General features: G+C 38.6%; 1 protein-coding gene and 1 long non-coding RNA gene across 5 annotated transcripts in view; one reads left to right on the forward strand and one right to left on the reverse strand.

Moving 5' to 3' along the window:
• LOC112678304 (uncharacterized) overlaps window positions 1–1683 on the forward strand; it is a 37787-nt gene extending 36104 nt beyond the window's left edge. For all 4 annotated transcript variants that reach the window (XR_003147505.3, XR_003147524.3, XR_004805628.2 and 1 more), the window contains exon 3: window positions 1250–1683. This is a non-coding gene — a long non-coding RNA (uncharacterized LOC112678304). The remainder of the gene's footprint in view (window positions 1–1249) is intronic.
• Window positions 1–12698, reverse strand: part of LONRF1 (LON peptidase N-terminal domain and ring finger 1) — a 36958-nt gene that overhangs the window by 23093 nt on the left and 1167 nt on the right. The window contains exons 2-3 of the mRNA XM_025477367.3: window positions 2354–2472; window positions 1235–1357 (exon numbers count right to left, since the gene is read on the reverse strand). Coding sequence (XP_025333152.1) covers window positions 1235–1357; window positions 2354–2472 — 242 coding nt within the window. The remainder of the gene's footprint in view (window positions 1–1234; window positions 1358–2353; window positions 2473–12698) is intronic.

A 12698-nucleotide genomic window follows, 5' to 3' on the forward strand; every position in this document is an offset into this window, starting at 1 on the left:
TTTTCCAAAAAAGATATACAGATGGCCAACAGGAACATAAAAAGATGCTCAACATCACTAGTTAGGGCAATACAAATCAAAATCACAATGGGGTATCATCTCACAGTGGTTAGAATGGCTATCATGAAAAAGACAAGAGATAACAAGGCTCTGAGGATGTGGAGAAAAGTGGATCCTGTGTACTGTTGTTGGTAAAGCCACTATGGAAACAGTATGGTGATTCCTCAACAAATTAAGACTAGAACAATTATATCGTGCAGCTATCGTTCTGGATATTCATCTTTAGAATGCAAAAACACCGATTTGAAAAGACGTGTGCATTCCTTTGTTCAGTGCAGCATTATTTACAAGAGCTGAGAAATGGAAACAGCCTAAATGTCCATGAATGGATGAATGGATAAAGATTTTGCTATTTGGGACAACATGAAGGGACTCTGAAGGTATTATGCTAAGTGAAATAAGTCAGATGGAGAAAGATAAATGTGGTATGACTTTACTCATATATAGAATCTAAAACAAAAACAAAAAAAGAAATGAATAAACAAAACAAAACCAAAACAAACTCACGGATATGAAGAACAGATTGGTGGTTACCAAAGAGGAAGGGCATTGAGTAAAATGGGGGAAGGGTGATGGATGGTAAATAGCCTTTTAGTGGTGATCTCTTACAATGTGGTACATGGAAACATAGTGTTATGTATCTATTTTGTTTCAATTAAAAAAAATTTTAGCAGGAATATCATGACAAGGATGGTTAGTTTGGTTCCAATCAAACTAGTAGAAAACACCTAAATTTACCCAAAAATAATAAATTTAAATATCTGCTAATGAATGTTTTGATTTCAGTAAAAACTCTATACGTTAAGTATACAGACCTGAAAACTACTTGTCAAATTGATACTAAATCTGACTCACTGGACTCTTTATGTTCTTTTTTTTTTTTTTTTTTTTTAAAGATTTTATTTATTTGAGAGAGAGAAAAAGCATGAGTTGGGGGGGCAGGGTGGCAGAGGAAGAGGAGAAGCAGACTCCCTGCTGAGCAGAGGGCCAGATGTGGGGCACAATCCCAGAACCCCAGGATCATGACCTTAGCTCAAGGCAGTTGCTTAACCGAATGAGCACCCAGGCACCCCTGGATTCCTTATGTTCTTATCTCAAATTTCTAATTAGCATTTTTAAAAAGACAACGTGTCTTAGACCTGCCTTCAACTATTATAATTGGTAAACCGATTACCTTTTCTACTTCTAGTTTTGCAGGTGCAAAATCCTCATCAAGGGCTAAGCACTGAAGAAATAGTTGTAAGGCATCACCTAAAAAACCAGCATCCTGGAGTACTTTTCCTTTCCTGAAGTAGACCTTCAATGGAAGCACATATATACAACTTTTACTGACAGAATTATTTTTGAAAAATCAGTTTCAAGAAAAAAAAATACGGTTTGCTTGGAAATGTGCATTTTAAAATTCTGAATGACTCTGAGAAGCCCAAAGCATTTCAAAGGTTCACTTCCCCCAGAGAAGTGCTTATGGAAAAATGACTTCAAAACCAAATTCCTAATTATATCACTTCAGTAATCCAGAGGATTCTTTCTTTTTTTAATAGTTTTAAAATTGTCCATACAAGATCATTTTCCATCTTCTTAATATATATTTGCCTTGTGCTAACCAGTCAGGCCATCATGGGATTCTGTGTCATTTTTCTTATTAATTTATAATTTTTAGAGCATCCTTACTATTTTGTCCTCAAAGGCATGGTTTCAAATGGGCAAACAGTCATATAAGACAGTAACTTCTAGCTTAAAGAACATATATGGGACATGAACTGATTTGCCTTGGCAATATGATACAAAGGAGAATGAGTAAACTTATTACATAAGATATATTTGCCTCAAGTCTTTTTTTAAAAGCATATGGGTAAGGCAACCTCCCTGGTCCCCACTGACTGTATTAAATCACTGCCTCATCAGGCCTCCATGATGATGCCTCCATCTTCCAGCCTAAAGGACCTCGTCTCTTTGCATCAACAGACCTCCTCCATCAATTTTCAGCTTGGATACATTTTCACAGTGTGACCAGTTTCATCTCTTTGAGGAAATTTTGATTATTCAAGTCTCTTTGTTTGTTTTTCTCTATGCCTTAAATTCAGGTTGTTCTTAGTTAGGAAATAAAGGTACCTTTTAATTAAAAAAATTGCTAGATAGCCATCCACACAAAATACTAACCCCAGATTTCTAAAACTCTATATATTTTAAGAGTCAACAAATCTATCTTGGTAAAACTTGTAACCATAACTGAATTCATGTTCCCTACAGGTGAAATTATTAAGTGTATATAAATGTAAAACAATAATTTTACCTCAGGCCAATTTGGCAGTTGAAAGAGAACTGCATTTAAATCTTCTATGGCTGCTTTAAACTCTTGAAGACCAGCATATGATTCCGCTCGGTAAATTTTTAGAGTCACGTCACTGGGCTCTGAAATAAATATTTTGTAAAGGGTTATTTTAAAAATATTATTGTATAACCCATAAAAAATACACTAGATTAAGAACTGCCTTAGTGATGCCAGCCAATAACCACTAAGCAAAGTAAGTATACAAGCAACCCACTTATGTGTTGAATATTATCTGGAAGTTTTATCACATGACTCTATGTGGATAATTTTAGCACAAGAAATGGTGGTTTTTAAGTACTGGAAATATTTTATAATATGAATAATCACCTTCAAGAAAACAAATGTTTTCTTAAAATACGGCATTCTATACAGATTTGAAAAACAGGTGCTAGAGGTTTAGAAAACCTGCCTCTTTATGGTAAATCTTATTTTTTTATACCTTAATTTCTAAATCCTCACTTATAAACAAGCATATGTGCTACTACTGCACACTGATGGGTTAATTTAGGAGGTCAAAATTCATCAATTGTTACAGGTACATAGTTTCTAAAACGGAAGCCTAAGCCAAAAATTAATTTTCAGTACATCTAAAGGACAAAATTAATCTGACTCTTCTTTTAAAGCTATTCATCTTAGAAGCCTTCAAAAGCACATGCTTAGAAAATAAAACATTGATCGTGAAAAGGGTATAAAGACCCGTAATTCCTCATTTAAAAAACAATATATAATAAAACTCAACAGTTCCCTAGTTTAGTTTTTAAATGACTGCCTTCCTACATATAACTCTCAACAATGACATTGGATTTTTTCAGCTGATGCTTCAGAATTGGAACTACACTGTTCCTTCAAATTTGTACCAATGAAAATTTCCAAAGGAGAATGGAATCTTTCAGGAAAATATTTCATGCTTCCTAAATAAAAAAGACATGTCTAGAATATTTTGTCTTTTGTTTCTTAAAGTAATATAACTGGAAACCATTATCTCTGAATAAAACCACATGGAAATTGAAAGCTCTATATGATTCATCAATCAAGAATGAAAAGTCCTGGCATAAAACTTGGCCCTGTAGGTGTTCAGAAGATTTTATTTTATCCCTGTCTTTGAGGAGCTTACAATCTAATTAGAAAATTTTATTTTATTGTGAAATGGGATCATGTAATCTTGATTTGACAAAAATAACTAGAGTTTAGAAAATTGAGAGCAGCATGTGCCAAAATAGTCCAAGAATGAGTAGTCAATGCAAAAGCATAAAAAAAAAAAAAAAAAAAAAAAAACCCTGACCCATAAAGGACTGCTCACCCAGAGCTGGGGTGCTTCCAGCAGCATCCTTGGCCCCCCGCCCCCCTTCTCTGCATCTCAGATACAGGGAGTTCACTGTTGCAGCACGCAGCCCATTCCCCTCTTGGGTACCTGAAGGGGCCTTTTTTTTTTCATTCCAAATTTTTTCTTTTACAGCAGGTCCCCATCGCATCACACTTGATGCAAAATTTTAGAATATCAAACCCTTTTATCGATGCCTTAATTACTCAATACACTTCTGTAGGTCAGCACTGAAGCAAGTGTCCGAGAATACCTCTGTCATTGACAACAGCCAGACAATGTATCACACTTCTCCACTCTGACCAAAATAAAAACAGACTCTTTCCCCACTTCTCCCAACACAAAAACACCAAGGCTCTTGGGATTCCCTAAAGGTGAGCCTATAAAATTAGTATATATAGGGAGAACAGAAGAGGTACATATAACAGGACTAGATTTTAAAAGTCTTGTTCCCTAATTCCTCATAGGTAACATTTATATTAAGAACTTCAAATGTTAATGGAATAATTATTTTAAATGACTTTATAAAGGGAGAACTTTATCCAGTGAGTTTAAATTGCCCAAAATTGAGATTAGGGCCAATCCACCCACTTATTTCAAACTCTTAATTCTAAAAAAGAGCCAAATGCACTGAGACCCTCAAATTATCAAAGCATACAGTGTCTGCCCTCCACGTAAACTTCTGCAAAATGCAATTGTGACCATCTCCCCCCGCCCCCCGCCAAAAAAAAAAAAACCCACCCAAAATACAACTATCAGCCCAGCTGTGTTAGTAATTCAAGTTTGAAAGAGTCAAAACAAATGTTTCCAGTATGTTCTCTACCTGGCCTTGAGCACCCTAAAGAGAAAAAGTCACCTCAACTGAGCATGGCCTCAGGGAGGGACCCCTCAGACCACTACCACAGGTACCCTAGTGCCTGGCACATACAGACCCAATTTGTGAAAAGGCGAAGAAATACAAAGATCCCATTCAGGCTAATTGTACTAAAACCATGACTCACCTCTCACATATTTATCTTCAGTTCTGAGCTTTTCTTTTTAAAGATTTTATCTATTTATTTAAGAGAGAGATAATACAAGTGAGAGGAGGGGAAGGGATGGAGGGAGAAGCAGACTCCTTGCCGAGCAGGGAGCCCAATGTGGGGCCCAATCCCAGGACCCTGGCATCATGACCTGAGTTGAAGGCAGATGCTTAACTGATTGAACCACCCTGGTGCCCCAGTTCTGAGCTTTTCAACTTGCCTTCAGATTCACCAAATTTCCAACCACCTGCTATAATTTCTTCAAACTCAGTATGTTTCCATTTTTTTTAAAAAAAGTCTTTTTTTCTGTATTCTCTACTAATTATACCACTGGACCCCCCAAGTCAAATCCTTAACTCTGTCAATTTTACCTCCTATAATAATTCTCAAATCTGTCCCTGGTCTTTTCCAATCTTACTGCTAACAGCCTTGGTTAAGGGTTTGGACTCAGATCTCTTAAGATTTTTGCAACAACTTGCTAACTGCTCTCCCTGTCTCCAATTTTACCCCACTTCTATCCTCACCCTCCATAAGATGAGATGTGTATTTCAGTACAACATACAATTCCCTAAACTCCCGGCTCCTGCCCAGCTCTCCAGCCTTTCTTCTGGTTATTATCAACCTCCTACTTAACAAGGCTCCAGTAATTCCTAACCTCACCCTGCCCCACATGCCATTCTGTTTCATGCCTCCTTCCTTTGCTTACAGAACTCCCTCCTTGTCAGGGCTCTACTTTAATCCTCCCCTTGGTCTGGGGAACGATTTCTCATCCAACAGGACTCATCTTACTGATCTCTTCTCAAGATGCTTTCTTCTGAGTCTACCCTCACTTGGAACATCAGGAGGATCAAGAGCAGGAGCTCTTAAGTCACACTGAGTGACTGTGGCAAAGTGCCAAACACCTCTCTACCTGTTTCCTCAGCTACAAAATTGAGGGCGTTTTCTAAACATTTATTTATTTATTTTTAAAGAAACACCACTTACTATGTACTATTCTAAATGATTTACAACCTTCAGTAATCCTACGTGGGTCTAGCACTGTCCACATGTTCATAGATGAGGAGACTGAGCATAGAGTGTTTAAGTAACTTGTCAAGATCAAAAAGCTAGGAAGTGGTGGACTCTAGATTCTCCCTCAGGCAGTATGGCTCCAGAGTTCTTTCTGTTCACTTTGGCAAATAATAGCAGTTACCTCACAGGATTACTCAAGAGTAAGTTAATGTATGCAAAATACTCAGAAGAGGGCTTGGTACATTGTAAATGTTGGCTATTATGACTGTTCCTTCACTGTATGTGCACTGCATTCATTCTAAAATCTATTTTTGAGCTCCCTCCATTATTTCCTGTCTTTGTGTCCTCAAATCCTGGCTTTGCTAAATGTTTGCTGAACAAGGGGAAACTCATTAAAATCTGTCCCCTTATGCTCCTTAATTCATGCTCCCATTTTCTCTTCTCTTAGACCCAGTGGTATTGTCAGGCATCAGGCAAATAAAAAAAAAATTAAATAAAATCGTGCTACACATCTGAGGAGACCAGGTCTTAAGCTGCTGAGGCATTTCATGGGCTGAGCAGAGTTCCCCAGAATCCCAATTACTCATCTTTGTTCCAATCCTAAGGTGGTTTCCTTAATTCATCTTCAAGAAACTTTTTTTCAGATCATAAAAACTATGTTTACTTACAAAATCTGTAAAACCTGAATATTAATAAAAATCTTTTTCCCTCTATAAAGAAATAACCAGTGTTGGCCTATAACCTATGCCATTTTCCTATATGTGTAGATTACATTTTTAATTTTATAGTTTCATGAACTCTACCCTAAATATAGTTTACAACCCGCTTTTTTGTCAATGCAATTAAATCCACATGATTTTTAATGGTTGCAAAGAATCCTACCACATTCGCAATCCATTTTAAAATATACTATTCAGCAGTTTTTACTTCCAGCATTTTCTACTACAGAGGCACAGACTCTCAATTTCCACTAAGGTCAGATCTCAGGGTCCTGGGATGGAGCCCTGCCTCCAGCTCTGAGCTCCATGGGGGGTCTGCTTGAGATTCTCTTTCTCCCTCTGTCCCTATGCCCTCCCCACTTGTGTGCTCTCTAAATAAATAAATTTTTAATAAGTACTTCAATGAACACCTATCGTGTATGCCTTTACATATCTGCTTATTTCCTTAGTCACTGTCTATATAGTTGAATGGCTATGCCAAAAATTACATGTACAATGCAGTGTATTACATTACAGTAAGCTTGTCCTTTAAAACTATGTATTTATTGCCTATTTAGATTGTTTATGCATAAGAAAAAAATTCCATGTTCATAATCTTTTACTCATTTTTCCCAATGTCTTTTTCTGAGATTTATATGTTGCTCTATTTCAACAATCTCAATGGCTAACCAAAATGCCAAATTTCTTTGCTTCTGTCAAAGAACTTTTCAAGTTCAGTATGGTAGGGCTTGGTTATCACAGTTAAACTAAAAGCTGCCTAGATGGCTCGTGGGTTAAGCAGCGGACTCTTGATTTTGGTTCATGATCTCAGGGAATCTGCTTGGGATTCTCTCCCTCCCTCTGTCCCTCTCCCTCCGTGCCCCCCGCCCCCATCCTCTGCTCCAGCTCATGCTGTCTCTCTCTCTCTCTCTCTAAAATAAAATAAATAAGTCTTTAAAGTAAAAGCTGTCAATGGAGAAGTTATTAGTGATTAATAAAGTCCAGGAATAGTAGTCTGGCATACTTAAGGTGATAACTATTGGATTCAGAACACCTGGGTTTAGATCTACTTTGGACAGTTTACCTTACTCTTTAAACAGTCTCCTCACCTATACAATGCTGGTGACACCTACATCTTAAGACTTCACTTAAGTTGTGAAAACTACATAGACAATGCCTGTTGACAGTTAACACAATCCCTGGCACAAAATGCTCAATAAAAAATAGATGTTGTTACTATTACAAAGTATTTCAAAATAAGTTGAATAGCAATGAGATTAGCTCTTGATACAAGGTATTAGAGTATTTTCTTTTCTGTTACCTAAATAAAACTTTACCAGGTGAGAAACATCTTCAGGGATAAGTAGTACAGACTGGATAAAAGGAGAGGAAGGAAAAAAAAAAAAAAAAACAACAACACTGATCCCATCCTACCAAAGGGGTTGAAATTTGAACAGAAGCTTCCATCTTGCATTTTAGAGTCTAGGTCATTCACCTTCTACAGTAAAACATATAACAATTTTGAAAAATATCTACAACGCAAATAGTAGAATACTATATAAATGCCTTTAAAATTTCACTTAAATATATCTAAGACTTATAAATTTTCTACTAATAGAAAAACAATTCTACATACACCAAAGGTTAATATACAAATAACTAGAAATCTAAGATAATGGAGTTTTGATAAATTTTGCATTGTTTTATGAATAAAGAACAGATAAAAGACATGGAAATTACTTAAAACACCACTTACCATTTACATAACCCCTTTTCCCATCCTCTATATCAGTAAGACTATGCCAGTGTGACTGCTTTTTGTAGTGACCCTGAGGCACTGCAAAAATCCTTAAAGTGCCTTCTGACTCAAAGGTGAATCAGAGATCTATTGCATATAGGCTGTTTGTTATGTCAGTTAAGCAATAAACTCCTTTTCTTTTCAATAAATACCAATTTACTGCAACTTTAAAAGAAATAAAAGAAATACAGACTCTATAAGGACACAGTCTGTATTTTGTCCACTTCTATATTTCTAGCCATGTATGTAGTAAGTACTCAGTAAATACCCACTGAATAAATAATAAGAATACTTGAGATTTATGACTTATATGCTAATTTTTAAAATGAATTTTAGTCTTAGAAACAGGATCCACATACCTGGTGCTTCTGCTTTCAGTTCTAACTTATTTACTTGCCTCAATAAAGTCACTTAAAATTCTTGGAGCTCTCTTTTTCAATCCGTGAATTAGGAATGCTAAAGCTGCCCTCCTACCTCATGTGATCTTTTGTAAGGATCAGTTAAGGGAAATGAAAATATTTTGTAAACTATGAGACACCATGTAAATGTCAGTGTATACTATTTCAAGTGTTTTACAGATTAACTTAGGGCATACAAAGTTTACTGATTAAATAAATTTAAATCTCTTCGCATTAACCTAGTTAAGATATTAAACACCTCTACATTGTCTTTTTTTTTTTAATTTTATTTAAGAGAGAGAGATAAAAAAACACAAAAGCAGTGGGGGGAGGGGCAGACTGAGGAGAAGCGGACTCCTGGCTGAGCAAGGACTCTGAGATCCTGATCTGAGCCCAAGGCAGACACTTATCGGCCTAACGGACTATGCCACCCAGACACCCCCAAAACACCTTTACATTCTAAGTGTATTTAGTATTTACCTATAATTTGACTAATCTATTTATAATTAAAGCCTTTCAGTATCTCTATTTTATTGATGGGTGCTAAAATGTTACTACTAATTCACATACATAGGCTAGAATCAGGAGTTAACCCTCACTCTGGTAATACTAATGTGGGAGCGAGAAAAGAACAGGACTGACATCATAACATTTAGATTTTCATTTTAGCTAAATCATCTTCTAGTTGTAGCACAACTTTTACATTTAAAAAATTTTTTTTAAGATTTTATTTCTTTATTTGAGAGACAGAGCAAGAGCGTGAGAGAGCACAAGCAGGAGGAGGGCGGGGGGCAAGGGAGAAGTAGACTTCCCGCTGAGCAGGGAGCCCGAGGCAGGGCTGGATCCCAGGACCCTGAGATCATGACCTGAGCCAAAGGCAGATGCTTAACTGACTGAGCCACTCAGGCACCCCTAAACATATTTTAATTAATATTTACTAGGCATTTATTTTGTCAGGCACCATTCAAAGCACTCTACATCTAATTCTCCCAACAGCCCTAGGTAGTTGTGACTACTGCTATCTATCTATGAGATACTATTCTTATTCTCTCTTTTCAGATAAGGAAACCAAAACAGAAAGGTTAGACAATAGGCCCAAGGTCAGAGCGCAAGTGGAGGGCTGCGCTGGGATGCAAGCCTGGGCGGTCAGCTGCCAGTGTGCACAGCTTTAACCACTAGGACAGCTGCGCCTCCGCTGCTAGCTGCCTCAGTTTCCTTCTGAGGTTAAGGGTACTCCACAGGATTCTTTATGAAGATCAAATGATATGTAAAGTATTTTTTCATGCTTAATAGGCAAGAACTATACAATTAATGTTAAAAAACAAACGTTTATAAGTATTTGAAATAAACTGGTCTCCCTGTTATGACCTTTGTTATTTTAAAACCAGTTCAAACAGTAAATTACAAGTCTTTTGTCTTCTTTTAGGAGAGAGGGGTGTATACAGGGAGGAGGCAAGTCAGTGCAAAAATTCATTAAAAATAAATGGGAAATAGCACAGCAGAGTGGGGGCATTTCAACAGGCTCTTAAGTATAAAGATTCAACACAGCAAAGGCTTTTACATAATAGCCCTGAATACTAACGAGACAGAAAGTTATGAAACATCTGAGAGTTAATACCAAAAGATCAATAGATTAAATGTTATCTAAATATATTTCAACTTGACAGAAACTTATGTAATCTCAATGGGAACCTTCTGATTTTGGTAAAGGTTTTCAAGCTTTCCTTTCTCGTCAACAGGGATAAATCTGGACGGGTGTGGGCTAACTGCAGACTAGATTATCTTTTTCTAGTTAATAGTATTTAGTTTTTCATAAGAATTTTGTGAAGAAATTATAGTGAAGGTCTTTTCTTATCAGCAATAACGAAAATATCATTAGTTACTACCACTGTACAATTATATAAACGCATTTCAAATGCCTATCTAATGAACTGACTCTGAAAAAGTTAATGCCTAACTACAGATTTTTAACTCTATTAAATATTTTTATTTACCCCCCAAAATTGTTAGAATACTTGATATCTATACCAACTACAATTTGTTAACTCAAAGATCTTTTTTTTCCTCCAATGTTGCACTACAGATTTATGGGATGAAAAAAAGTTATCCTTGTTAGTAACATTCAGACACATTTTTGAGAAGGGAATTAATGATTTTTGAAAGACCTCAGAAGAGGGAAAAATTGGCTATGAGGTGAAAGTCAAAAGACTTGAGTTCTAGTTCCACAAAAGTAAGATTTAAGTAGCTAAATAGGCAAAATTCTTCTGTGCATACCATGCAAATTGTCTTTAAAAAAGAGACAGGGTTTTTTTTTTCTGTTAAAAATAATATCTCCAATCCAAAGCCCCAAATCCTCCTTAATTAAAAGATTACTGGTTATAGAACAGTAAGCCAGACCTTAAATTAGTAAATGTGCTCACTGTTCTGTAGATTAAGACCTGAATTCTTATGAAGTGCCTAATTTTTATGGAGTGCAGTATTTAATAGTGCATGGTGCTATCAGTAAGTTTTAGCCTTTATTTTATACCAGGACAAAACAACAACAACTTCTCTGGAAATGTGCCAAACATTTTCAAAAGATGAGTTCTAAAGCTAGGACCCACCAAGGTGCAACATTTAGGAGAAATGGAGGATATAATGTTGCCTCTCCAACCAGCTAGCTGTGTGGACTGTGGGACAAATCGTTTCACTGTCCTTGCTCCTGCTTCATTTTTAAAATGAGGACCATGGCCTAGATGGTCTGTACTTCCTCAAACTATTTACCCAGAAAGGCGGAGCTGCCTGTATCAGAATTTTGTATTCCAACTAGTTGTCTTTTGTTCTGGGCCTATCATTCTATCATTCCCCTTTATGACTGCTTACACTTCCCATAAAGACACTCAAAGACTATGAAAATATGCCAAGTTTATGCTTTGGGCTCTAAAGGTATTGAATAGAAGGTCACTAGTTCAAAACGACTAAGCACTTAGGATAAAGGACCCACAAAAGAGCGTTTCAGTTACACAGTTTATAAATTGACTTAATACCTAGTATCAGTTTTTATTTTGGATGTCTACTTTCTCCGGTATTATTACTCCCTCAAGCATTATTTCATGCCAAAAAAAGACACCAACCTTGAAATGTGCTTATTTAACACAAGGCTTAAGAGGGACACTGTTGACATTTGGGGCCTGGTAACTGTGTGGGAGGCTGTCCGGTGCGCTGTACGAGGTTGAGCAGCATCCCGAGCCTTTGCCCACTAGATGTACCAGCACTGCTACTCACTCCCGCAAGGGGAGACAACCGAAAAGGGCTCCAGTTATTACCAGATGTTGCTCTAGATAATGTCCTTCCCCCCTCCCCCGCGGTAAAATCCCCCCCTAGTGGGGGAACCACCGATGTAAAGAACTCTTTATTCTACCTCAAGTCGGGCAGGGTCCCCTTCCGCAGCCTGAGACCCCCTTAACGGTGCTACCCTAGGTCAGGAAGCCGAAGCGGCTTCTTGGAGACGAAGAAGGATCAGACAAAAGATCTAAAAGGCTTTTTCCCTACGGCTTCGCCAGGAGTGGAAAGGCAGGCGGGCGCGTCTAAGAACTCAGCGGAGACCACCTCTTCATGTCTCCGGTGAACCAGGGCCGTGCGGAAGGTGAGCACGCGTGCGTCTACGCTGTGACGGGGCCGGCCTCGGGCAGCCAGCGCTGCAGGCGTGCGCAGGTGGGCGCGGGCCCCGGCAGCCCCGCAGCCCCGCAGCCCCGCAGCCCCGACAGCCGCCCGCGCCCAGCGGCCGGCCGGGCCTCCCGGAGCGGGGTGCGGGCGCCCAGCTCCCGCCACGCCCACCGGACGTCACCCGTTACACAACCCCCCCCCCCCCCAGCTTATGCAATTGTGCCCTCCCGCGGCTTCCAACTGCCCCAGTGACTTCTGCGGGGTACGACGGTACACGCCGCGCGCCCCGCCTGGGCTGGGGAGCCCCGCCCCCCGCCCCGGCCGCCGAGTGCGGGCGGCGGCCCCAGCCGGGCCCAGCCAGGCCGGCCAATTGCAGGAAGGAGCGCGGCAGGAAGCCGCGGCTCGGGCTCGCC

Source organism: Canis lupus, chromosome 16 (assembly GCF_003254725.2).
Source record: "Canis lupus dingo isolate Sandy chromosome 16, ASM325472v2, whole genome shotgun sequence".
In the NCBI taxonomy this organism is placed as follows: domain Eukaryota; kingdom Metazoa; phylum Chordata; class Mammalia; order Carnivora; family Canidae; genus Canis; species Canis lupus.